The sequence below is a fragment of the Brachypodium distachyon genome, chromosome 4 (assembly GCF_000005505.3).
Source record: "Brachypodium distachyon strain Bd21 chromosome 4, Brachypodium_distachyon_v3.0, whole genome shotgun sequence".
NCBI classification, from domain to species: Eukaryota; Viridiplantae; Streptophyta; class Magnoliopsida; order Poales; family Poaceae; genus Brachypodium; species Brachypodium distachyon.
In genome coordinates, this window is record NC_016134.3 from 7,508,682 (window position 1) to 7,534,888 (window position 26,207).

The 26,207-nt window shown below is 44.2% G+C and overlaps 3 protein-coding genes, 1 long non-coding RNA gene and 1 other non-coding gene across 5 annotated transcripts; all 5 read right to left on the reverse strand.

Moving 5' to 3' along the window:
- LOC100827201 (polyadenylate-binding protein 2) lies at positions 1 to 5,442 on the reverse strand. Its single transcript, XM_003576830.4, has 9 exons — positions 5,074 to 5,442; positions 4,172 to 4,290; positions 3,439 to 4,095; positions 3,277 to 3,354; positions 3,080 to 3,169; positions 2,582 to 2,719; positions 971 to 1,138; positions 618 to 821; positions 1 to 523 (listed from the first exon to the last, which is right to left on the reverse strand). The coding sequence occupies exons 1-9, from the start codon at positions 5,333 to 5,335 to the stop codon at positions 278 to 280; spliced, it is 1,962 nt and encodes a 653-aa protein (XP_003576878.1). The 5' UTR covers positions 5,336 to 5,442; the 3' UTR covers positions 1 to 277.
- On the reverse strand, positions 1,664 to 1,776 carry MIR9486A (microRNA MIR9486a). The gene has a single exon (NR_127088.1). It is a non-coding gene; the product is annotated as a microRNA MIR9486a (primary transcript).
- Positions 5,443 to 8,119: 2,677 nt separating the features above from the next.
- LOC112268806 lies at positions 8,120 to 9,369 on the reverse strand. The gene is made up of 2 exons (XM_024454941.1): positions 8,903 to 9,369; positions 8,120 to 8,653 (listed from the first exon to the last, which is right to left on the reverse strand). The coding sequence occupies exons 1-2, from the start codon at positions 9,060 to 9,062 to the stop codon at positions 8,346 to 8,348; spliced, it is 468 nt and encodes a 155-aa protein (XP_024310709.1). The 5' UTR covers positions 9,063 to 9,369; the 3' UTR covers positions 8,120 to 8,345.
- Positions 9,370 to 9,552: 183 nt separating this feature from the next.
- On the reverse strand, positions 9,553 to 13,314 carry LOC100828819 (CBS domain-containing protein CBSX1, chloroplastic). Its single transcript, XM_003575525.4, has 8 exons — positions 12,955 to 13,314; positions 12,425 to 12,512; positions 12,273 to 12,337; positions 11,259 to 11,307; positions 10,819 to 10,877; positions 10,139 to 10,254; positions 10,003 to 10,060; positions 9,553 to 9,923 (listed from the first exon to the last, which is right to left on the reverse strand). The coding sequence occupies exons 1-8, from the start codon at positions 13,135 to 13,137 to the stop codon at positions 9,849 to 9,851; spliced, it is 693 nt and encodes a 230-aa protein (XP_003575573.1). The 5' UTR covers positions 13,138 to 13,314; the 3' UTR covers positions 9,553 to 9,848.
- A 1,022-nt stretch (positions 13,315 to 14,336) lies between these two features.
- LOC112268803 lies at positions 14,337 to 15,912 on the reverse strand. Its single transcript, XR_002960281.1, has 2 exons — positions 14,739 to 15,912; positions 14,337 to 14,615 (listed from the first exon to the last, which is right to left on the reverse strand). It is a non-coding gene; the product is annotated as an uncharacterized LOC112268803 (long non-coding RNA).
- Between the last annotated feature and the right edge of the window lie 10,295 nt (positions 15,913 to 26,207).

The window sequence follows — 26,207 nt, forward strand, 5'->3', positions numbered from 1 at the left end:
TCATGCATGATTTTACGTCTTCCAGTTATTTCAGCAGACGAAACAGCACTCAGGCAGGGAAGGAATAAGTACCATCATAAGAAAGAGAGATAGTTAGCTTCAGTAACAACCTGATGCCAACTTGGACAAAATAACCAATCCATGCAAATAAAACAGCCAATCCATTCAAAGCCTAAAACACCTAGTTCCACTACCGCCACAAGCTAAATCTCAAATGAACCAAGTCGTTTTCAGTCTAGACAAGACATATATGGTGCAAAAATTGTTGACGGTCTGCTTAGGAAGAGATGACGCCATGGTCATTCAGCGAGAGCGAAGCCAGCTGCTGTTCAGGGGACGGGTTGGTGTGCTGAGCGCTGCGGAGAACCTCCATGGCTTCAGCAACCTTGGCCTTGAGAGCATCAGGCGACTCTAGCAGGTGCAGCACCTCAGTCTGGTCCATTTCCAGAAGCATGCCAGTCACCTTGGCAGCCTGGTCATGCTCCAGCTGATCAACAAGAGGGTACAAGTTCTCACCAAGCATCTGCAATAATAACCAGTACAAGGTCAGAAGTCCAGATAAAACATCTTCCTGACAAAAGAATACAGAGAAAAATAAGGAGTCATAATCCCCATACCATTCTTTGCTGATCAGGGGGTGCATTTGCAAGTGCAGTAGCCAATGCACCTATTGGAACAGGCTGTGATGCGCCAGCATCTCTCATAGGCATCCCACCTATCTCATATGGGGATGGCATCCCACCACCAACACCATGCATAGCAGGATCAGGCATGCCACGTCCAGTAGGATAGCGGTAGCCACGGCCACCCCTAGCAATCATCTGAAACGTAGATTGGATTTATAGCATATCAGAATAAGACAAAATTCAGATTGTGGCTCCATAGTCCTCTAGAACATTTTCTTAGATATGCAAAGCAGAATGTACCTAAGGCTGTAAAACAGCAACACAAACTAAGTATTGCAGGATACCTGTTGCTGACCCATTGGCATGCTTTGCTGCATTCCACCAGTACCAGCACGCCTACCAGATGGGCGTTGTGGTTGCTGTCCTTGCTGAACCATAGGCATCATAAAGTTTGGCATCGGGGCACCAGGCCTCATCCCAGGCATGAGAGGTTGCTGGAAGCCGAATCCAGGCTAAACAAAGACGACTGTTTGTCAACCCAAAATGCATGTACAAATACTTCATGACAAAGCAACAAGGGAATTCTACTTCTACATAGGAAAGCCTGAAAGCACTATGTCCTGCATGGGCCTGTTTGGAAGATAACTATTTGTAAGTTTTGGTAGTTACTTCAAATTTGGCTTAAATACCAAAAAATACCATTCTTCAAAACAGCCCCCAAGTAGTCACAGGAGTATCTAAGGCCAAGATGTTATATTTGCAAAACAGCATGAAACTAAAACAGAAGAGAGAAGACTATAGAATGCTGGATTTTATTTGAGAAGTTATGCATACATAAGCTATGTCAAGAACGCATAATGAAAAATCACAAGACAATGAACAGCAGAAAAAGAGACAATAATAGGACCGTGTTGATCATACTATTACTTAAATTTATGTGTTATGTTAACCATGGCGACGTGTCCGGTGAAAACCTCTATTTGGTGAAAACTTGAAAACTTCCCATTTCAGCCATTAGATCTCAAGTAAACGATTCATATGAAAGGTGGAACCTCTAATCCCTTGAAAGCATTTTATGAAAGAAAAAACCCTGGATCCAGGGTTTTTTCTTCATAAAATGCCTTGAAGTGATTAGAGGTTTCCCCTTTGATCTCATCCATTTATTTAGGATCTAATGGTTAAAATTGGAAGCTTTCAAGTTTGCAGTCAATAGAGGTTTTCACCTGATACGTTCCCGTTAACTGTTACTTAAATTTTATGTATTATGTTAGCATTTGCAAATGCATAAAGTTCATCACTGGACATTAAAGTAGCAAGCAGTGCAAGAACTTGACTTTGAGCCCACTTTGAACCATAGAGTGCACCATCAGACTACAGTATGTTACTGTGGGCATGTTCGATAAGGAAAGTGATCCACTGTTATGCCATACAATGAGTTGTGAACAAGCACAGGAACAAGAGTTGATGGCCCACTATATTAACCCAAAACAAGATGGCAAGGAATAAAAGTTGAAACTAATGAGGGGCCCAACATGTTCCTCAAACCCAAGAGCTAAACGTTGTCCCCACATCTAACAAGGGTGTAGGAGAAGATCTTCACAGCTAGGGCAGGCAGTTGGAACAATCAAATTATTTGCGATGACAATAGGAAAGCAAATATATTCAATTGGAACATATCCTTGCATATATTGGTCAGTAGGTTAGCAAATAAATAAATGGCACATAACAGAGCCTCGATATTATTGGCCAGTAGGAAAGCAGGTATGTACTAACAGTGGAACACTTCCAACGAAGCATACAGGAGAAAGACCAGTGGGAAAGATGAGCAATGACCCTTCTATTAAATAGTTTGCATATTGAGTAACCCGACAAGACAGAGTGATGTTAAGAAAAAAATCGCATTTCGATAGAGATGCCAGCCCTAGATCAATCAGGGAAAAAACATAACCGCTCACCTGAGGGTTGATAAACGCTGGGGGTGGTTGGCCATAAAATAGCTGCTGGCCAACTCCAGGAACGCCAGGAGGAAACATGGCCATGCGAGGACCAACTGTTGGAGCCATTGGAACAGGACGTAATTGCGAAAACTGTGCCTGCAACAAACAGGAATGTTAGTGACGGAGAGCGTAACTACGGTATAATAGGGCGATAAATAAAGAGCATGGAAATCATATGAGCCAAGACTATTGCACATAAAACATTTCAGTACTGTTATTTAGCTAGTACACACCACAGTGGTAACATGAGAATGCAAAGTGAGTAATAATAGGCCCCCCATCATATCGTGTATAAGCAATCATATCTTATACATCTAAAGAATGCTGGCATCTCAATAGGATCTGTTTACAAACTAGGTAAGACAGTATCCACATAACAGGAAATTATGTATCAAATAGGGAAGGACGATAACAACAATAAGAGAGCATATAATTTCACTCAATAGAGCTTCTTACCTGCAGCCTTGCTTTCCTGTCTTCTTTACGCTGTGCGAGTGCAACATAAAGCGGTTTGCTGCCAACCATCTTGTTGTTCATTTCAGCGAGCTATATGGGAACAACAACCACGAGACAGATAAATATCTTCAGGGACCAGAAATCCCCACAAGGAAACCAAAATATTATTCATTTCTAAGATTACAACTCAAACTTACAGCTCGGGAAGCATCTTCAGCAGATTTAAAAGCAACAAATCCAGAACCTCGGCTTGCACCATTTGAGTCCCGCATTACCTATGACAAGAGTTTCATTCCGTAACATAAACTAGGAAGTAAAGCACACTATGTATGAATCAGCAGGTGAAAATTTAAAGAAACCTTGCAGGAAGTAATAGCGCCAAACTCAGCAAAAAGTTCTCGCAACTTCTCATCATCAACAGTATCATCCAAGTTCTTCAGATACAAGTTGGTGTTCTGATACTTATCTGCAGTCTCTTGAAGGTTCTTTTCAAACTTCTCTTTCAATTCCATCTCTCTTTCCGACTTCTTCTGTGCTCTTCCAACATACCATTCCTTATCATCAAATTTCTTGCCATTCAAGTCTTGAACAGCCAGAGCAGCCTCATCTGGACTCTCAAAATTGACAAATCCAAAACACTTGGATCTTCCATCTCCCTCCCTCATGACAACGACACTAGTTATGGTTCCAAACTTCCCAAAGATTTCCCTCAAGTCATCTTCAGTGGTAGTCTCAGATAGATTCTTTACAAAAACATTATTGAATTTGACATTGCCTGGAGAATTATCCCTCTCCTGCTTACGAATGAAAGGGCCAACATACACCTTCTTGTCATTCATAAGCATCCCATTAAGTTTCTCAATAGCAGCATGAGCAGCCTCATCCCGCTCATATTGAACAAATCCATAGCCCTTTGATTCTCCAGAAGCATCAGTTGCAACTTTACACGAAAGAATGTTTCCAAACACACAGAATGTATCATACAAAGCTTTGTTGTCTATTGACTTGTCAAGATTCTGCAAACATGATGGCCAAGATGTCAGAGAAAGTAACCAACAAGCCAATACTTGCATTTCCAATATGCAAACACACCTTAATAAAAATATTTGCTGTGCCACTCTTGCGTAGGCTGGGATCACGGTTAGAGTACATTATCCTGATAGGCCTCCCATTGATAGGAGTGAAGTTCAGCATCTCAAGAGCCCGTGCAGCTGAAAGATATTTCAAAATCAGTATAAAAGTAATAAAAGGCCCTGAAAAAATAAGCATGAAATAATTATCACATAAATCATCAAATATAAATCATTTACATAGTATAATCCAGATCCTTCACCGTGTCATCATGGGGACAACGCTACCAAACATATGCATCCACTAACATGGAATTATTATCCAGAGCATATTCGATATAATCTACATGGGAGCAGCGCTAACAAACATATGCATTAGCTAAACAAAGACAAAATTGGTAAATAAACTTATTCTATTCTACTGTATGCTTCACAATTAAAGCAATGCACTCAAGGACAGAGAAAACAAGATGATGTTATAATATATGAAAAAAGGAAACACAGTACGTCAAACAGCTATAGGAACAAATTAACATTTTCTATTCTAATGTATGCTTCAAATTTAGGCAATGAACTCGAGGAGAACACCACAAACCTGAATGAAACATCAAAACAGGAAAAAAAAACAGTGCATAGATAATCAAATATAGTCCTATGGTGCACGATAAATTAACTGCAGTGCAACCTTCCAAATCAAGTGTGACATAGTGCAACAGTTTTCGACCGCCCAATCCCTAAATGCATCATACAAGAAGAAGAAAAAATCACCGTCATTTACTACCTAATCGAGGAAACCGCATCGAAACCCTAACCATTCGGCAGCTCCAAACCCTGAATGCGGAAAAGGCTTAATTCGGTCGGAACCCTATCCATGCAAAATAACCTAATCGGCCGGGGCGGGGAATCGGGACGGGCTTAGCTCACCGTCGGCGGGGGTGTTATAGTTGACGTAGGCGTAGCCGAGCGACTTCCGCGTGGTGACGTCCCTGCAGACGCGCACGGAGACGACGCCGCCGATCTGCGCGAAGACGTCGAAGAGCTGCGCGTCCTGCACGCTCATGTCGAGGTCACCCACGTACAGCGACGTCGCCGGGAACGACGATGCCGCCGCCGCAGCGGCCGCAGCGGCCGCCGACGCGGCCGGGGAGCCACCATCCGACGGGGAGCTCGCCGCCTGCGCCGCCATCGATACAATTTTTGGGATTTTTTTTTTTGGAGGTATTTTTTGGTTTAGGGTTTGATAAGGGTTGGGGTGCTGGCTCCCAACTGCGGCGCGAGGAGAGAGAAAGGGAGGAGGCGGCGGTGGACGGGGGAAGAAAGCTATTTGTATCCCAGCTGCAAAACCCTCGTCGCACCTGGCCGTTGGATCCGGTGCCGGCGAGGTTGGACGGGCTTGATCGTGACTTGGTGTGGCGTGCACGTGTCCGGACCTCACAGTTATTCCAGGAACTTCCCCTAAAAAAAAAAGTTATTCCAGGAACCAAGAATAATGCTGCGTGGGTTTTCTTTTTGCCGCTTTTCTTCGACACGTAATTTTCCGTTTAATGTTGTTACATGTAATTTATGTTACCCTTAGGACAACGGAGTTAAAATCAATTCTTAGTTATCCGCAAAAAAAAAACAATTTTTAGTTGTGCCATCGATAGTTTTCCACGCCGGTTGGGTATTTATAAGCATGGGTTTGAGTGCGACACGCTTTGCCGGTTTGCCCTATGTGTCGTCGTGATGGGGCATTTATTCCTACGAGGCAAGGTCGTGAGGTAGATATGGCGGGACTGAGCACCGAGGACATGACACAAATCTGCTTTCATGTGTTGATCCGAAGGAACGTCGAGAAGTAGTGCATCTCTTTGTTCTCGAATTAGTGGGATGTGAGGAACAAGGTGAATGCGGGTAGGAGCCCGCTGGCTGGGGAGATGGTGCCATTCAGGGTGTGCAAAGTCTGCTGAGTTTAAGCAGTTCTTCACGAAAACTGGCTAGGACAAGAGAATGAACAAAAGGAAGTGTGTGCCATGAGAGGAAGATATTCCAAAGATAACATTTATAGTTTGAAAGTTTTGATCTAGATAAATGCACCGGAAGGTGGGTCTTTATTGTGCAGGACAGACAAGGTTTATCCGTTGGGCAGCAAGGGGAAGTTGCTCCATGTAACGGACCCGATGTGATCCTTCTCATCCAGGCGGTATAAGCTAACACAAGAACCTCGCTCCGAACGGGGTGCTTTTTTTTGTGAGATTAAAGCGTTGGCTTTTTTTTTCTTCTGAGTATTCCAGTTTGTAAGTTTCCGTTTTGTAGTCACACTTGTTTACAAATTGCTCGATCCAAACGTTTTTGAACTTCCCTCCTTCTACATGTAAATGGATCACCAATGAATCCCAAGTCCTCACATTCACATTCTGCCAAGCTCTCCTCAAAATCATGCATCAATCAATTCAAACTAGAATTACCGCTCTCCTTCTCATGGCCATACATGGCCTCATTAAAATCACCCATAATTAACCAATCTCTTTGGTCTCAAGCCGGCTCTCGATAGAAACCGGTGAATCTCCACTAAACAAAAATTAATACAACGAGAAGATATGTACTCCAGATAGATTTTATTCTCATTGTTCCAAAGTAAACATAAGATCAACATTTCTTCCATCATTCTCATCAAGTACTCTTCAGTGGCGGCAATGATGGTAGAATCACTTCTACCAGATATAGATTTTATTCTCATTGTCCCAGCTTGAATCATCGCAGGCCGGACATTCTCCAGCGCTAGCCTTTTATGAGCAGATCTTTCCTTCTCTCCCACATTCGGCTGGTCGCCATCATAAGAAGAGAGCCCTTCCACTGGATCATCCCTGTCATCATATGCCGGCATGTCTAAACTGCCACGGCCAGTCGCTGGCCACCTCCCCCGTGACCCAACACACGTCTCCGAGATGATCCGCCCGGTCTGCATGGACAGTGAGCATAGATGCTTGTGTAATTTTCTATCTATGTAGACAAGTATTTTGTCCAGATGCTTGTGTACAAATGTATTAGAGTAGATGCAAGAGAATTATGTGCAAATGTATTAGACTAGATGCAAGAGAATTATGTGCTATTGTTATAGGTAAATTATGAATTAGAGTAGATGCAAGAAAATTATGTCCAAATGTTGTAGGTAAATTATGAATTAGAGTAGATGCAAGAAAATTTTGTGCAACTGTATGTAGAGCTAATGTACAAGGGGTATTACAGACATATCCTAATCAAATCAGACAACAAGCTGTATTTTAAGAAGCTGAAAAGAAGGGGATATAATAGCTTCTCGAAGCTTCTTATGGCAGATGCTTCTCATAGAAATTTAGTTGAAACTGGTTTCTGGAGAAGCTCAAGCCGAAAAGAATGGGGCCTAAATTAACGCCGAGGCTGTGCCACCCCAAGTATTTGCACCCATCGTCCTAACCACATGTTTAGGTTTTCCTCCCCCTCTCACTTTTAGTTAATTTGTTATACTTTAAATTAGATGGGGGATTAATACTTTGACCACTGACAACTTTTCTTCTTCTCTTTCTCTCTCCCCCCTCCCCACTTTTAAGTACATCATGGTACATGAAATGTTTTTAAGTACATATTTAGTACATTATGGTATATGAACTATACCGTACCAGTTTTTAAATATCTCGTGTACATGAACTTATGATACAAGTATATCGTATGGTACATCACATGTATCTTAACAGTTTTTAAGTACCTCATGCACATGATAGATACATTAAGGTATATGACAAGTACATGAAGGTACATCACAGATACATCAAGGTACATGATTGTTCCTCAACTCATACAATTAATAAGTACCTCATCAACGATAAATTACATCGTATAGTAAATCACATGTACACTGACAGTTCTTAAGTACATACCTCGTGTATATGGACTTATGAGATGAGTACATCGTGTGGTACATAACATTTATCCAGAAAAAATCACACATATCTTAGCAGTTTTTAAGTACCTTGTCGTATCAAGACTATATACATCATGTGCCGAAACAAAATTACTACACAAACATTCATAAATAACAGTACCTCGTCATGTACAATGGGTACCTGATGGTACTCGAAAATCACAGCACAAATATTCAAAGAAAAAACCACAAACTTTGAAAAATCACCTGGTACATGATGGTACTCCACAATCACAGCACAAACATTCAAAAATTACTATGGATTTGCCGCATGGGAGGAGAAGAGGAGGAGCCTGCACCGGAGGACAGCGGCGTGCATGGCGCCGAGCTCGGCCTGGAAGAAGGCGACGTCGCCGCGGACGCCGGAGAGCAGCTTGAACTCCTGCTGCAGCAGCTCGCCGAGCTTGCCTGGCAGCGCATCCACCATGCCCGAGAGCGCGCCCACCGCGATCTCCATCTCGCTGCCGAGCACAACCTTTCTGAATCTCGGATTTGTGGGTGTTGTCGGCCGGCGGCGGGGATCGATGGGCGTGGACTCGCACCCCAAGTCTTCGCTAGACTGCACTGCTCGTGGTGAGGTGCGCGTAGGGATGTGCGGAGAGAAACAGAGAGGGTCAATGTTAACCACAGCATGCAAGAGATTAAAAAAAAGTGGGGTACACGTGTGTGGTAGAGATGGTGGGGGTAGATAGTTGGGATGGCATCATGTGGTTTGGCGGGCCTAAATCCTATGGAGAATTGCCATCTCACTGCACTCCATATGATTGTGGCCGAGCATACTATAGTCTACACAGCACACAGAACCGGCGGTACCTTCTCGGGTTTTTTTTAGGGAAGCGGTACCTTCCTCGTAAGTGACTTGGAACACCCCTCGTTTCCCATCTTTGATCAACGAAGCAAAACGGGCCAGCGGTTTAGTAACATCCAGGCTAATGCGGACACAATCGAAAATTCCCTCGCCCCATCTTATCATCGTCGATCCTGTTTTTATCACCTCGCTGATTCTCCCCGCCAGACCCTTAATCAGCCTCTACTTCCTATACCTCTCAGGTCTGTCATGGATCTGAATGCAGATCGGTAGCCGGTCCATGGACACAGTCGACAGATTGGATATGCTGTCATACTCCTTAATGACCACTCCCAGATTTCGGAAAAACCACGGGCCATCCTCCATCACCCAGGGCCGATCCTAAATACGGAGTAACATAATTGAAACATAAACAGGTTTGGCCCTATATCTACGATGCAAAATAACTTCCTTTGTCATGTCAGTGACCAGTTGACCACGCAAAGCGCATGGTAGAGCAGAACATCAAAGGCTTATCAGTCAGCACCCAGGCTAGGGCAGGCCATCTCGTCTCCTCACCTAGATCTTCCTACATCGAAAGCACTGTCTTGCAGGTTCAATTTGAAGACTGCCCTCATATCACCATACTGATTGCATTATATAAATTACCTTAAAATGCTCGTAGAAGCCATCGACAGAGAGAAAAAGAGAGAGAATATTAACCTCCATACATTGTGCTGCTGCTACCTAATACCAAGAGACAGCTGCGTACGCTGACCACAAATGAATTGTAGTTGCCTAGTGCAACACCTATAATACATTTCTCTGCAACAATACACACTACTTACATCACAGTAAATATTATCATACCCATCTATGCTCCAGGGAGAATCTGCTTCTGTGCTAGCCAATTATCAATGAGCTGAATTGCCAAAAAGCCGCCTTATAAAGAATCATCTACACTTATCTAATTTAAGCACCTTCTTCAGCTTTCTTCTTAATTTTGAGAGCAGCTCTGACGACGTTCCCCCTTGTGATCATGCCAACCTAGTTCAGGACAGAATCTTTGCTTAGGACACTGAGATAAAAAAAAAAGGGTGCGGGGAAGGATAGACTATCCACTCACCAATTTTCCCGTGCTGTTGACAACAGGCAATCTATGGTATTTGGTTTCAAGCAGCAATCTGTGAACCAAAAGACCACCATTCTAACTGAGTATTAATAAATCGGTAGAAGAAAGCATATGGGTTGGTTAAACATACCTTGCAGCAGCGTCGAGGTTGGTAGTTTCACGCACCACAAGAGGGGTGGGAGTCATCACATCACTGATAACTTTGCCATTGGTTTTGCTCAAGAGTCTCTGGATCTCACGAAATGTCTGTAGAGCAGTGGTTAGGTAAGAATGTAATAAGTTCCCAAACTGAAGTAAGATGAATCCATAAGAACAGAGAAAAGGAAACTAGCCAAATAATCTGACATTGCAAGTAATGGCATGATATAATCATCCTGCTAGATAAATATATTAACAAACTGAAGTACAAAATGTATGGGCTCTGACTAAACTGATCAATGGTTTAAATCAGTAAAGGATACACGTAACTGGATAAACTAGTAACAATTTGCTCAACAACACATGTCCAATCACAACAGCATTTACACAGTGTACAGCTATTGTTTAGTCATCAATGGTATACTGCTATCACAAAACTTATTGCAAGTTCATAAAATGTGAAGGTTTTATGTGGTTGAAATATTTCATCCCAAGGTAGATCACTGTTTCTCAACATGGAAAGATGATAAATTCCCATGATGGAAAATTACCTGACTTGCAAACTACAGCATTCCATCCCAATACAGGGAGGTTACAAAACTCAACATATGAAAGCGTATAATGGTGCCATACAACTAATCCATTCACCAAGCCAGGTTTTATAGAATATACCTTCCAAGTGCTATCTACCTCAGGAAACATACTTGTATTTTTATCAGCAAGTCCACATCCTGTAGGAAGAGAATATTTTAAAATACTGAAAAAACTACTCGACAGGGTTCATTATGTTGTAGATGATATCAATACATCTTGGAGTATTATAAAACAGAATTAAGTATGGAAGGACCTCAAGTTAATCTGTACATCTGAAAGTACCACAAATAAAACATGACCAAGGCCGGGCACTGGGATCCTAGGCAGTATTCATTCTGTTGCAGCCACCATTTCATATGGTTCCTTCTAATAACATCCTGATACCCTTGTGTGACGATATGTAGTGATAATGCTTTTGAGATGTTAATAAATAATATTGGTTGTTGCAGTTCAGAGCAAATCTTGTAATGTGACGAGTTCTTTATCAACAAACAACTAAAAGTTCCCAGAAGGAATACCTGCCATTGAGTCCAATGCTAATAGATCATAATCTGAAACAACGCCAACCTGCAGGTGGAAATAAAGTTGTGTTGTAGGAGAGTATTGGGATCAAAAGAAACAAATGGTGCAACCAAAACCACAAAAAAGTCAAGAAGAAAGCATGAGAAAGTCGACACAATCATCATTGCAATTTAATGCTTCCTAAGGCAGCCATGAACAGAACAACAAAAAGGCCTGTAACATGTTTAGCATGACAGGGAAACCATTTTCTGAAGCGGTGTCGCACTCGGAGTGAGCATTCAAAGATTTGTAAACCCTTGGTGTGGACTTAAAAACTAGACTAAATTAACACGCATAGCCCCGCAAAAAAAACATGCATAGATCCAAGAAATATCAATCCCATCATAGTATGAAACCAAAATTATCTTTGTCAAGTGAAGAAATTCATTCATCATGGACTGGAATAATCACTGTTGCAAAATATCTGAATAAGTCAACCTAGAAGTAGCCATCTCAGGAACCAAAACTTTAGTTCAAAATTCCACAGTTCTTTTCCACCAAAAGAACCTTTATTTTGGCCATTTTCGGAACGCAAACATCTAAAACTGTACGGATAAGAAAAATGCAGGATTTTGAATGTCATGGCATGTAAGTATGCTGAATCCCACAGGATCGACAAAAAGTGTTTGGAAGAGGTATTTGGATGCCTTGGAATGACATAATTAGAGAGAGAAGGGAGAGAGAAGATGGATTGGAACTATGAAAGGGAATTTCCCATGAGCTTGAAGCTCATATTTGGTTTTCTCCAAAAATCTGTAGGAAATATTCCTATCGTATGAAAACCATTTGATGCAACCCTATGATCCAAAAAACACGGGTAAGAAAATTTTCCTTTGGGTTGCAACCCTGTAATTTTCCTCTAAAATTCCCTTGTTCCAAAGATGGCCTGTTATCTTCTGAGGTTAGCTATGTTTTTATAATCATGAATTGGGAAAATAGAAACGAGTGGGTGAAAACTAAATGGCACTAACCAATTTCCAGTTGTCATCGATAACAGGGAAACCAGAGATCCTGTGCTGCACAAGCATCTCGAGCGCTGCACGGAAACAAAAAATAACTAGTTAGCAATTTGCACGCTCATCAGTAAGCATGGCTGAGAGTACATTTGTAACAAGGAGGGCACCTTCATCAACTGAGGTTGACGGTTTAACGACATGGAGGTTGTCCTTTTTAGTCATGAAGTCACCAACAGTGTACACTCCATTATGACGCTGAGCAAACAGGATGTCTCATAAGCAATAAAAATGTTTTGAAGCTGAACATGGACACTCAAAGCTAGCAGGTAAAGCATTTTCTTCAATTAGTATGTGCTAGTACTAAACGAGGTGTTTCCACTGAAAGGTAAGATACCACGACTAAATAGTTCCAGCTCGCCTCTTGTTGTAATTGTGGCCGTTGTTTCTTCCTCGTTTTTGTTAGAATTACAAGCTCATCTCTTTACTAATTAAGGCAAGATCAGAAAAGCAAGTGGTCACTTAATATGGGACGGAGGGAGTACTAGTTATTTAATCCGTACACGGTACACGACAGGAAGGGAGACCACAAAAAGCAAGTGACGCTGGAGTAGTTTAGGGGAAATTGATGAAATTAAAGAGCTTGCTTTGCAGTAACGCGGTATAGCAGAAGAGAAAAGTAACCAAGCTGTGCCCTCACCCCTGCGGCGGGAGCTGGCGCCGCGGCAGCAGCGTACGCGCAGACGGACGACGAGCGCCTGTTCCCGCGCGCGGTCTGCTGTGCTGCACCGCGTGCGGCCCGCGAAGGGAGTATGCGGCGGCGGCCGGCGGCGAGGGGTGCGTCCGCGGAGAGGAGCAGAGTTGTGGCCGCGGCGGCATCCATGGCGCGCAAGGCAAAGCAGAGAGAGAGAGAGAGAGAGGGGGGGATGGCGGGTGGGAAACGATATTGACGATGGATTGGACGGACGGATTTGGATTTTTATAGATTCCACTGGGGAGGGAAGAAGAAGGTGAAGCGTGTGTTGGCTTTGGGCTATCGTTCTACGTTTTGCTCCCGCGCCGAGGCTGGGTTGGACGGACAGGGACGGGAGCGGAGCATCCTCTCTTTCCTCTGTCGCCATTTTTTGTTCGCTCGTTCTAGCGTGGGAGAGGAGATTCACCAGTTACTTGCACGTGCTCGTTTACTCCACTTTTGTTCATTTCTGGACTTCGGGTGTACTACTTCGCGGAATTCAAACCAGTTGGCTGATAGTATGATGCAACACTATTTGCGTGCACACCACACCGTAGTCAATGTTTTACTTTTCGGGGAGGATGAGTAATGAGTTTCCAGGACAGTGATGTTGTCAGGGTATCCGGCCTCAATTTTGTGTTGTTGCTTATCATCAGAAAGATCGTTCTGTTAGGTTTGTTCAATAATTTAGTAAAAAAAATGTGTGCGTCATTTAAATGCAGAGGCGAGGTGTCATTAACCACCTTTTCGAAAAAATAGAACTGAAAGCACTTTTTCATCCCTCTCGTGTGACGTGTCACCAGCTCACCGTCAGTCTGGACCGTCCGATCTTGTATTTGGGCAAAATCTGACCGCCCATTAGTGTTCGTCCTATGGAGCAGTTGCTCCCGGAGAAAAATTGGCCGCACGGCGAGGACGTCGGACCGCGTGCTCCCCCTTTGGTAAAGTTTGGTTACTGCTGCTTCCATGCTGCAGCCACCTCCTTCCTGCCGCAACGCAGCAGTTGATTCCTCCCTGCGGCCCGCTGCCGTCGCCGGTGCCTCTGCTGCTGCTCCCGCCGTCGTCCGTGGTCGCGGAAAGCCCGCTTCTGCGGTTTCAAAGCGAGCGAAACGGCGCACGACGCCATTGCCATGGAGAAGAGAGGCGCAAAGTCCCTGCCCCTTGCCAGAGATGACCAAGTATATCCACTTCTAGAAATACGTTGATAACAGGATGGACAAATAAAAAGACCTTTATTTAACGGCCTGGTAAGGTACACGTGCAATATACTCCCAGTCAGGGGTGGAGGCAGGAAAATAATATAGGAAGGACCAGAATATAATTATGATTTATTAGGAAGGGTCAAAGCATAAGAATATGAAGCTCATATGATAAAATTGCAAAAATTATACAAGGACTTAAAATAGAAATTCGAAATCATAGGGCCGCCACTTCCCAGTTCAAAGACATTCCTCTCAATGGATAATTGATCATTACTTATGTTGCAGCTGAAATGCCACCCCGATGATACAAACATCGGTGAAAAGAAATGCACATGCCAGTGTTGCCACCCAGCTGTGGCCGCTGCTTAGCCAAGTCATGACGACGATCCCAATGTCCACGCATCCCAACAGTATCCCGACGCAACACTGCATGCAAGTTAATCGCTCGTCGTCAGTAATCAACAATAAACCATGAATATTATTATGTACTCCGTCTCATATTAAATGACTTTCTATTTTAATGTTTTAATAATGTACGTGCGTACATACCGCACGCCCCATCCTTTCGGCTTCGTTCTCTAAGAACATGTTGGTGTGTGCCGGCGCCTGAAGCTGCGCTGCTGCTGCTGCTGCTTCAGGCTGCTGGACGACGGTGGTGGGGCCTGTCTCGAGGTCGACGCCCACAACGGCAATGCTGCTCCTGGACGACGATCCTCCCATCTCGATGATCGATCGGTCGATCACACCAGATCTGTATATACGGATGGATCGACGCTTCAACTAGCTAGTTTAATCGAGGAGTTGAATCGATTCGATCGACCTAGCTAATCGCTAAGTTGTGTGTGCTATGAGTTCGGTTGATATGTCGAACTAGCTGTCTAATATAAAGATCGACCCAGAGGAGGGCAGAACCCCTTCCGTACGTGTGACCTGCCAAATTCGACTCGGATTAGTACTCGTTGGTTGGTTGATCGAACGAACGAGGCTTCCCAATTCTAATCGGATTCTAAAACGTAAAAATCATACTACGGAGTAGTACTTATTCGTTGATTAAACCGCTATTTACCGGCCTGGCGGCCGGCACCGCTCCTCAAAACCGATGGCTCCCCAAAATACCTCGCGATCTCAAAGTTCCGGGCCTGATTACCATTCCCCATTAATTGTCAATCCACCTTGTTTACCAAATCCCGATTCTGATGGTCATGGCCGGCGAGCAGTCTGTTCTGACTTGCCGGCTTTCCGCCCGGCCGTCTCGTCTACCCTGTGACTGTGACAGATTCATCTTCCCCAACGACTTTTCCTCTTTGTCTCATTGATTTGAGACAACAGAACAGAAAGCAAACCTTCATTGATACAACAACACAAACTGCAATTCACTGACAAGGAAAGATCAACAAAGCATCGTCTCCGACGGGCGGCCGGATCGGACTCCTCCACCGGCCTACCTTCTCCTCGCCGTCGCGTGAGAGTTCCGACGGGTGGCCCTCGACGATGGCGGCCGCGGGGCTTCTCCTCCCCCTCGTGCATCCTCTCCGCGCGGCGTGGTGGGTGGACGAGACAGTGGGCAGCGCAGCGGGCGGCCTGCTGCAGGATCCGGCCAGACCTGGGCCGGGAGGGCTTCTCTAGGACGGTGTGTCGGTGGCTGGGATGGACAAAAAGTTCCAACCCCGATAACCCTAAGGAACGCTCGGTTGCTCGGCTCGGTAAGATTATTGGGGTTCGTTAGGATTAATCCCAACCAGGTTAGGTTCCGTTCGGTTCGGTTGGTTAAATTAACGAACGATCTTAACGAGGGCTCGCCGGCACGTTACGAGCCGAGCCGAACCAAGATTTTCAGATCGTTAATGGTAACGAGCTTAACGAACCAAGCCCTTAACGAACCGAGTAGGCTCGTTAGCCAGTCCGGCTTCCTCTCCTGCAGCTTGGCCCCCAGGGCGGCTGGTCGCCATGATGGATCTGGCAGGTGGCACGGCTCGGCCTTCGGTGGCGCATCTTCCTAGCGTTCTCCCGCTCTCTGGTCCTCGCGGCAGTTCTGAAAGGCGAGGCTCCGATTTGATCATTGCTGACGATGACGCGCTCGTCGGCGTCGTTAATTTGTCCCGCCTCCCATACAAATGTTGCGGGAGAAGGTCTCCCGAAGCGGACGATCACAACACTTTTGATGTTGTTCTCTCCCTATTGTAAGATGGTGGACTTTCTGGAGCATGAGCAAACAACACATACCGAGGATTTGTTTAATAGTTGTCCGTAGCCTCTGAATTTCGATGTTTGGTGGTGGTACATGGTCATGGCATGTGGCCCTGATAATGGCACCCCCTTCATCGCGCTCGTAGACATAGGTTGGTGTTTAGGTTGTTTAATCGATGTATTCACGTATTTCATGTTTGTTAATAAATCGACAAAATTTTGCTATGGCATCATTTTGGTGCAGTGCCAAGGGTTTTAACCTCCTTTTCAGAAGAAGAAAAAAAGATGATGCCGTGATAACCCACAAGTGAAGGGGCTCAATATACTACTTTTCCATAAGTAAAGAGTTGTCTAACACTCGAACCCACGAGGAGCCGAAGGGATTGGTTCACAGATTTGGCAAATAAATACAATAAAAACTGTAGAGTTTTTGGAGTTTATGATTTGTAATTTGTAGGGAATAAATGGCACGTAAGTAAATAGCAGAAAATGTATCCCAATCCTCAAATCCGCCGAGTAAGCTTAAGGTGTGTTCTTATTTGAGAAAATTGTTCCCAAAGACAGTACGGATTACTTCTACACATGACTTTTATCTGCAAAGTGCCTGATCCAATAGTCAAATCCTATTCTAAAAGGGTAGAGCCACTTTAAATTGGTGTAACAATACATGTAAGCACACACCACTAATGATTTATTCCCACATCATTGTTACATGAGTGTAACAATACATGTAAGCACACACCACTAAATAATAACAAGACACCATTCATAAACATAACAATCACTACGAAACTATTCCGGGGTTCCGGTATACACAAACTGCGAGGGGATCGAGTCGAATCTCGAAGAAGATGATGGTCCAACGGTGGAGATGTTGGATTGGAGATGTTGGAGATGGTGATGTAGAGATCCCTCGCTACACCGAGGAAGAGTCGATGGAGTTGATGGTGGCGTTTGCCCCACAATGGATGCGGCGAAGCAGCCGGATCTGCCCTCACCCGGAGAACAAAGTTTTCGCCACCCCCACTATATCATAAAATTCTCGTAAAAATTGGTGGAAAGTTTTCTTTCGAGACAAAAACTACTGTAAACATGAGAAGGCGAGCTAGACGGCGCACAGGGGACAAATGGCCCCCCAACGGCACGGTCTGGCTTGTAGGGCATGCCGTGGGGTTCATCTAGGGCTGGGGCTATGTGAGACAAGTGTTGCCAAGGATATAAATGGAGATACATCTTTGTTGTTCTTTTCTTTCTACTTTCGATCTTAGGCTAGGGCATGTAATCTTAAGTTTTATTCCATAATTTAATTCGACTTGCAATCACGGAACTGGGTTTTTTTTTGTGAACTGTCGAGAGGTGTGCTTCTGAGTCTCGCATTTCTGAAGAAGTGATGCTCCTGCTAATTCATTTGTTCCATAATACTGTTTTTCTTTTGTGAAGATAGTGAATGTACTCAGGTTTTACACACAGTTTTCTTCGTTAGAGGCGACGTTGCATCGGCAAAGCACAACAATGGCTTAGCGGCTGGAGGGTTGTCGAGATTGACAAGATCACACTAAGCATGGAAGTCCGGAATCCATGGCCACCTTGCGGCAGCATGTCGACCCCACCATCTCTGTTGGTAATCAATCGACTAACTCTCACACTTGTTCGTGTTTTTTCTTTCTTTTTCGAAAAAGGAAAGCTCCCCGGCCTCTGCATCAATCGATGCACACATCCAAATTTTATTAGTAGGTTGTAAAAGTCTTACAAATCACTGATCATAGATCGTGGATACAAAAATGAGCCCGTGGAACAAGTTTAACATAGAGTCTATGCATCTAAAAGGTGACTAGTACACCGCCAACCAGCCCGGCTGAAGATATTCCGAGATACCATCTTCATACGGTTGCATCCAATATGCAATCCCGCTAATGCGCAGGAAGCAGGAATGACCAGAGACGAATCCGGTGTGTGGCTTTGAAAATGACCTGCAAAAAATAAGGAACTTTGGATCGATAAAAACAATATTATTTATGCATTTCCAAATAACCCAACAGAAAGCCGAAACTACCATCTGAATATGAGCTTTAATATTTTTCTCAATCCCGTTAAGCTAATTCCCATGTTAGTGATCAATGTCGGTGGAGCGATTTTAAAAGCAATAAAAATAACGTGCCTGACAATACGAGCAAAAGGACAATGGAGAAAAAGATGTTGAATACTCTTGAATCGCAGAAACAACATTTTAAACTCCCTTACCAATTTCTCTTAGCAAGATTATCTTTCGTTAAAATAACCTTGCGATCAAGAAACCGCATGAAAATCTTCACTTTAGTGGTATTTTTAATTTCGCACAAGTATTTCCGATGAAAAACCGTATGGCCCTCCATAAAGTCCGCGTACATGGACTTTACAAAAAAAAATCTAAAAGAGAAAGACTCCAGATACAAAAAAAATGAACCAACATAAGGCGTTGTACCAAATGTAACCATCGCAACCATCTATCACCCGACAAGTTCCGTCTAAAACTAATATTCAAAGGAACCGTCGTAAAGACTATGGCAGTAGAAACGTTTTTGTGCCGCACAATCCAGTAAATAGATGGGGTACTGAAAGGCAAGAGGTGAATCGTCCAACTAGGTATCTTCTCATAAACGAATTCCGGTCCCGTCGCCAAGGACAAACATACCACGGTTAAAGAATTCATCCTTAACTTTCAAGAGCCCCTTCGAGAAATGGGAGTCCGTTGGGCCTGGGACAGAGTGGTGGAGTGCAAATATTTGTTCTGGATCAACTCTTGCCACATCCCATCTTCATTAAGAAGTTTCAACAACCATTTGCTGAGTAGGCACTTATTTTTAACCTTAAGGAGTTCAATGCCCAAACCACCATGTTCCTTCGGACGACAAATAATATTCCACTTAGTCAATCTGAATTTTCTCTTATGCTCATCAGATTGCCAGAAAAAACGGGATCTATAGAAATCTGATCTCTTACGGACCCCGACTAGAATCTCCAGGAACGATAACATAAACATTCGCATGCTGGTAAGCACCGAATTAATTAGAGTAAGGAGATCACCGTACGAAAGCAACTTACCCTTATAGCACGCAAGCATTTTCTCAAAAAGATCATCCACCGACTTTCGTTCCTTATTAAGCAATTCATGGTGATGTATAGGGATCCCGAGATAACAAAGTGGCCGTGTTCCCGATTCATACCCAAAGAGCCACTTGTAACTGGCTTCCTCACCCTTAGCTTTACCAAAACAAAATATTTCACTTTTATGGAAATTAATTTTTAGTCACGAGAGTTGTTAAAAAATGCAAATGATTAACTTCATGTTGACGGCTTTCTCTAAGTCGTGTTCCAAGAAGAGAATCGTATCATCAGCATATTGGAGAACCGAGACTCCTCCCTCAACGAGATGTGGGATGAGACCTCAAACTTGGCCATCCTGCTTCGCATGGCCCATTAGGATGGCCAACATATCAGCAACTTATTAGAATGAATTCCATTGTTGACCCCCAAGTTTCAGTTTTTTGACAGCGTTGACCCCATTTAGTAAAAGTTTTGCCACAAATGACCCCATTTAAATTTTTTTAGTAAATAAAATTCACTCAAAAAAATGCAAAATACAAATTCCATTTAACCTGTGACAGCCGATGTTGGGTTTGCCCAAGATCAATCACATGAAGATTTAGATGCACACTCATGATAACAAGATTTTGTGCTATTGGAACCGATGCATTCATTATCGATGCTTGTTCTTACAGGTAATTTCTTATGGTACATGCAACAATTAGTTGTTAAAAAGGAAACACATTGTTTGTATAGTGGCAATAATAGAATTTTCCAGACACATGACATGATTTATAAAATTTAGTGTCTCCCTTGTTAACTTGCATATCTCTACCATTTCACAATCATATTTTGTACTCCCTTGCGATTGCCTAAATATAATTGTAGAAACATTTATATGTTCTCGTGATTCATAGGTTTAACTTTAGCTTAGAATCCTGAAGAGTTTATTCCGAGACGTCCCAATTTATCTCCATTGCAACGCACGGGCACTTAGCTAATATTTATTAAATTTAGAACCTAAAGTGTAGTTTCGTAATTGCAGAACTAACCTGACTGTTCTTGATTAAAAGTAGGACCGCGGGTGTATTTTAATCTTTTTCTTTCATGTGGGACTAAGGAGAACGAATAGCAAATTGATGTTATTTCGGTGAATTGACGTACCGCGGAGACCAGTACTCCTCCATCTCAATTTAGATTTCATTTTAGGGTAATCCCGAATACCAAGAACTCCACCCGAGCGTGTGTATGAGGCAAAATCATACTAACTCCAATTCAAATTAAGTGTTCAGACTTAGTCTAGGGAGTAATTTATTTTGCGGTTGTGCAAGTCCACGACGCAGGGGTTCTTATTTTTTAATGTTAGCAGAAGAACAACTAAAATTCTATTGAAAAATAAAGTATGGTGACAACAACCTAATCATCATGCAGGCCTAATCCAGCTCAGTTGTTACTACTCCGAGACATTTCCAGCAATTCCATACCTCTACTGATCTGAAGGTGAATTAATATCTTTGGATGTCAGTTTGGAACACTTCCATTCACCTACCTTGGACTACCCATGGGGAGCACTAAGCCCAAGATTGAGGAACACCTTCCCCTAATTCAGAGAATTGAGAAAAAGCTTACCTGCTTCTCTTCCATGCTTTCATATGGTGGAAGGCTTCAGCTTGTGACTTCCAGCATTCAACATGAGCACTTTTATGTTACCTGTGGGAGTCATTACACAGATTGATAAATATAGTAGGCATTGCTTATGAAGAGGTCAAAACATCACCAAAAAGAATTCCCCTTTTGCTGCATAGGAAATGAAAATATGTAGACCAAAGAAAGGTGGTCTTGGTGTCAAGAATGGGGCCACCCAAAATAAGGCACTTGTCATAAAAACATTAATAAATTTCTAAATCATGCTGATCTGCCGTGGGTTCACCTGATTTCGGAATTGCACTATCCACATGGTTCACGATTAAGGCACCCAAGCTGATGGATGTATTTGGAACACTCGTAATGATTGTGTCTTCAATAATATCATACCCTCGCTCCATAGATACCGGCAAATCTTCAAAGGAGAGCTTAATCTTGTTTTCATAGAGCTAGAAGAAAGAAATATAGCCAGTTCAAAAATTGGATAGATAGATTCAGATAGAATGGCCCGATAATTTTTGGTTATCAGTCTTGTACATACATTTTTAATTTTTAATATATATGTAGTGTTTCCCAAAAAAAATTATTGAAAAAAAGGAGGCCGATAGAATGGATCATAAAAGGATAATGAAAAACATAAAACCAGCCAGGCTCGAGGAGAAGGAAGCCTCCCGCCAGCTTCCAAAGTGTTGCCCCATCCCGAATCCTGGAACACTCTCTTGCCGGTGAGATGGCCAAGTTTGCAAGGTACGTCTCTTCCTTTCGCACCAAATTTCCCAGCAAACAAGGGTGTCAACTGGGCAAAGGAGCGTGCACATTTTTTGACGGCGACGACAGATAGCAGCGAGCGGAACCAATCAACAAAAAGGCGAGGCGATCGTCCCAGCACGGCGGTAGCAGCCAGCGACCAAACTCTTGCACCCAGCAGCATTCGCGCAGCAGATGGTCTCAGTTTACATTGGAGCGAGTTAGTGGTGAGAACCTTGGACATTTCAGTGGGGGGCACGCTTCCAAACCAATGGCAGGCTCGTCCGTGAACTGTATGATGAGGTAAGCTGGGTATAAAAGTTAAAATATTACTCTTTACATTTCATAAAGGTTGGCGTATTTTGTTTCGTTAAGACAAAAATTTGATAACAAATTACACTATTAATATGTAAAATATATGATACAAAATCATAATTATTAGAAAGAACTTTTAAAGACGAATCTATGAATATAAATTTCATGCATGTAAAAACACATATTAACAAAGTTATCATTGGTCAAAGCCTTGTCTTAACGAAACAAAATGCGCCAACATTTATGAAATGAAGGAAGCATATCTTTACTTAGTTGGATGAAAGAGAAAAGAAGAGAGAAAAGAAATAGGCTACTAGTTAAGAGCCAGCTGCAGCACAAGCCTCTAGAAACTATGAGAGACTAGCATGCATCTGCAAACGATTTGACGGTTTTCCTTACAGTCCGGGCCCACCTGTCAGGTGGCATGTCAGACTAAACCCGACCCGTTAGCCCGTTAAACCGGCTAGTCATTTATTCCTTTTTACTTTATCCTCTCTATTCTTCCCCTTCTTCACCTCCTGCTCCGGCCGGCCTCCACTGCCCTGGCTGCACAGGCTGCCGCCGCACGAACTGCTTCGCCGTCTCCGTCTCCATCCAATCCACCAGCTCCTGGAACATGTCCTTAGTTATCAGCCCGCAATGGCCGCGCCCACGGTGCCGGCCACCTCATGCAGCGGCATGGCGAGCAGCTCCTCCACGCTCGCCTCACATGAACTTTGCGAACTCAGAGTCCAGCGACGGGCCGTTCCGCAGCGGGGACCGAGGGCTCAGCAGGCGCCGGTCGAGCTGGGGCGGGTCGCCGGATCGGAGCCCATGCGGACCATCTTCGCGAAGCAATTGAATAGGAGGACGAACGCCCTGCCGTCGGCGAGGAGGTGGTTGGTGGCGACGGTCAGCGCGAACCCGCCGCACGCGAACCGGACCAGCTGCAGCACAAGGGGAGGCCCGTGTCGAAGGGGATCTGGATCAGGCCGAGGGAGCGGTCGATTTCGGCGAAGTGCTCCAGCGGCATTTCAACGAGCAGGTGGAGCGCGCCGATGGATGCGTGTGATTTGGTTCCGTATTTTCCTAACTGCTTCGCCCATGGTTAATTGTGTGCCCATCGGCGGTGGCGGTTCCATGTTGCTTACTCCCTGTTTGATAATGTTGCCCCGGGGGCACACCCGAGGACCCATACCAGAACCAGACCGACCACGACAACCTTGTCTCCTACGGCGTCGCCATGCCTCGCCGCGCCCGGCCGCCCCCTCGCGCCGCCTGCCGTCTCCGTTGCCCTTGGCCAGCCTGCTGCCAACTCCTACCGCCGCACCGTCTAGTCACCATCGCAGCCCGTTCCGCAGCGCCGGCGAGGTGGCAGTCGGAGCATGGGAAGAAGGGGGAGAAAAGAAATGAATGGGAATAATAGGGGGCTGAGTGGATAAATTGCATGCCACGTAGGACCTTAGTGGGCTGTCGGGGTTGGGTCTGTCCGAAGTGTTACCTGACAGGTGGGCCCGGACTGTAAGGAAAACCGTCAAATCGTTTCGGGCTTCTTGTTACATCGTGACTGTAAAAGTGTGGTTTTTCGGACAAATTAGCAAAAGAGGGGGCAGCGTGAGAAGGCTGCCTCAATATGTGTGATTTTGTGAAATTTACTCTTAAAAGAAGGTAAGAGCATCTCTAGAGATTCCACCCGGATTAGAAAAATAATCGTCAATATGATCGATAAGAAGCGACCCGAACATATCCCACAAAATCATTACGATTCGAAAAAAAAAATCAGAGATCCGAACTCACGAGTCGAAAATCCCAATATAGTCGGGACAGAGATACTCCTCCCCGATCTCCTTAAAAACGGCTGGCGTTCAGCCCGCGCTTTTTTTTCTTCTCTTTTCCCTCCTCTAGTCGCTGCCGTTGCCGAGCCCCGCCTCCTCTGGTCCCATCCCCGACCCAAACGGCCGCCCCAGCCGACGCCCCGACCCCGCTCCTCTCGCGCTGCCTGCTGCTCGCTTCGCTGCTGCCCTCTGTAACGATCTATGTGGTTAACGAGCGCTCGCGAGCAGTAAACGAACCGAACGGAACAGGCTTTGATGTTCGTTAAGGTTAGCAAGCATAACGAGCTGAGCTCTTAAAGTCAAGTATGCTCGTTAGCCGGGCCTAATCTTGCCTCACTTCTGGGCACCGACGGTCACTCCACTCACGACCAGGCTTTGCTATGGGCTCGGCCCATTCTTGCAGTTGGCCCATCTGAGTTGTTATGCACAACCGTGACAGTGCCTCCCTCTTTGAACCCTGCTTGACCCCAAGCAGGCGCATCAGGATAATCCGCCATCAGGCGATTCTTGTTTTCCCAAGTGAGCCAAGACGCCGGCAAGGAGGACCACTGAACTTGTACAAGAGATGTCGGAGATGCACCAGTTTGGATAACTTTTTTATCAACAATGCTTTGAGGAATAATACTTGCCTCCAGTGAAACACAAGCTGCTGGTATATCTTGCTGTGGTACAGCATCTTGTGGCACTGCTTTCTTCAGTAAGGAGACATGAACAACAGGATGAATGTGACTACCAGGGGGTAGTTGTAATTTGTATGCCACTGCACCAATTTTCTGGATAATTTTGTAAGGTCCAAAAAACTTGTAACTTAATTTCTGATTAGAGCGCCTGGCCATAGATGTCTGAGCATACGGCTGGAGTTTGAGATAAACTTCATCTCCCACTGTGAAACTGCGCTCAACACGCTTCTTATCAGCTTGACTCTTCATGCGTTGCTGGGCTCGCAGCAGGTGTTGCTGAATGAGAGCATTCATGTCATCTTTTTCCTTCAACCACTGATCCAAGTCCGGAGTTGTATCAGCGTGGCCGTCTTGAATGCTAAAATGTTTTGGTTTATAGCCATATAGTACTTCAAAAGGTGATTTTCCTAAGGCAGAATGCCATGTAGTATTGTACCAATATTCAGCCAACGATATCCATTTCGACCACTTGCTTGGGCAAGCCTGAGTCATGCAACGTAAGTACGTTTCTAGGCATTGATTTAGGCGCTCAGTTTGCCCGTCAGTTTGAGGATGATAACTGGAGGTCATGTTCAGTGTGGTATCTGTTAACTTGAACAACTGTTGCCAAAAGGCGCTTGTGAAGATTTTATCTCGGTCAGAAATGATGATCTTGGGCAACCCATGTAGTTTGTAAATATTGTCGACAAAGGCTTGAGCAACTGATTGTGCAGAAAAATGGGTGTGCCAGCAACAAGAAATGACCGTACTTGGTGAATTTATCCACAATTACTAGTATAGTGTCGTACCTTGATCATTTGGGCAAGCCTTCTATAAAATCCAAGTTGATGACGTCCCAAGCCTGTTTTGGGATTGGCAATGGTTGGAGTAATCCCGGCATGCGAGTATGTTCTGGTTTGGCCTGCTGGCAGATAGTACATCTAGCCACATAGTCGTGCACATCACCTTTGAGATGAGGCCATGCAAATAAGCTTTTGATTTTGTGATAAGTGGCAGTGATGCCGCTGTGACCACCAATACCGCTCGTATGCGATGCCAATAAGATGGCTTGTTTGGCCTCCTGGTGATTGTCGAGCCATATGCGATCTTTGTATTTGATGACACCTTCATGTACTGAGTACCCTTGTTCATTAGGACTCTTGATGCTTAGCTGAGCAAGGAGCTGTTTAGCATGTGGGTCTTGTAAATAGCTGCCCACTACAATTTCTAGCCATTTGGGTTTACTGATGGATATAGCAATGACTTGTTGCGAGCTTTGGCATCTCGACAAGGCATCAGCTGCTGCATTAGCTGAACCTTCTTTGTATTTCACAGAATATTGTAATCCCAACAATTTGCAGAAGGCCTTATGTTGCATTGAATTAGTGAGTTGCTGCGACTCGAGATGTACCAAACTTTTATGATCTGTGTAAATTGTGAATTCTCTGTGCTGTAAATATTGTTTCCATTTTCCCACTGCCATAATTAGTGCTAAGCACTCCTTTTCATAAGTTGATACTTTTCATAAGTTGATAATGCTTGATTGCGTGGACTGAGGGCCTTGCTAAGGTACGCAATAGGATGGCCCT

Coding starts and splice junctions, on each gene's coding strand:
- LOC100827201 (XM_003576830.4), bottom strand. CDS start 5,335: ATGGCGGCGCAGGCGGCGAGCTCCCCGTCGGATGGTGGCTCCCCGGCC. Junction 4,096..4,171: donor CAGCAAATATTTTTATTAAG/GTGTGTTTGCAT, acceptor TCATGTTTGCAG/AATCTTGACAAGTCAATAGA. Junction 524..617: donor CCCCTGATCAGCAAAGAATG/GTATGGGGATTA, acceptor TTATTATTGCAG/ATGCTTGGTGAGAACTTGTA.
- LOC100828819 (XM_003575525.4), bottom strand. CDS start 13,137: ATGGATGCCGCCGCGGCCACAACTCTGCTCCTCTCCGCGGACGCACCC. Junction 12,513..12,954: donor CGCCAGCTCCCGCCGCAGGG/GTGAGGGCACAG, acceptor CTGTTTGCTCAG/CGTCATAATGGAGTGTACAC. Junction 10,255..10,818: donor AGGTAGATAGCACTTGGAAG/GTATATTCTATA, acceptor ACTGCTCTACAG/ACATTTCGTGAGATCCAGAG.
- LOC112268806 (XM_024454941.1), bottom strand. CDS start 9,062: ATGATAAGATGGGGCGAGGGAATTTTCGATTGTGTCCGCATTAGCCTG. Junction 8,654..8,902: donor CCTAAAAAAAACCCGAGAAG/GTACCGCCGGTT, acceptor CACCACGAGCAG/TGCAGTCTAGCGAAGACTTG.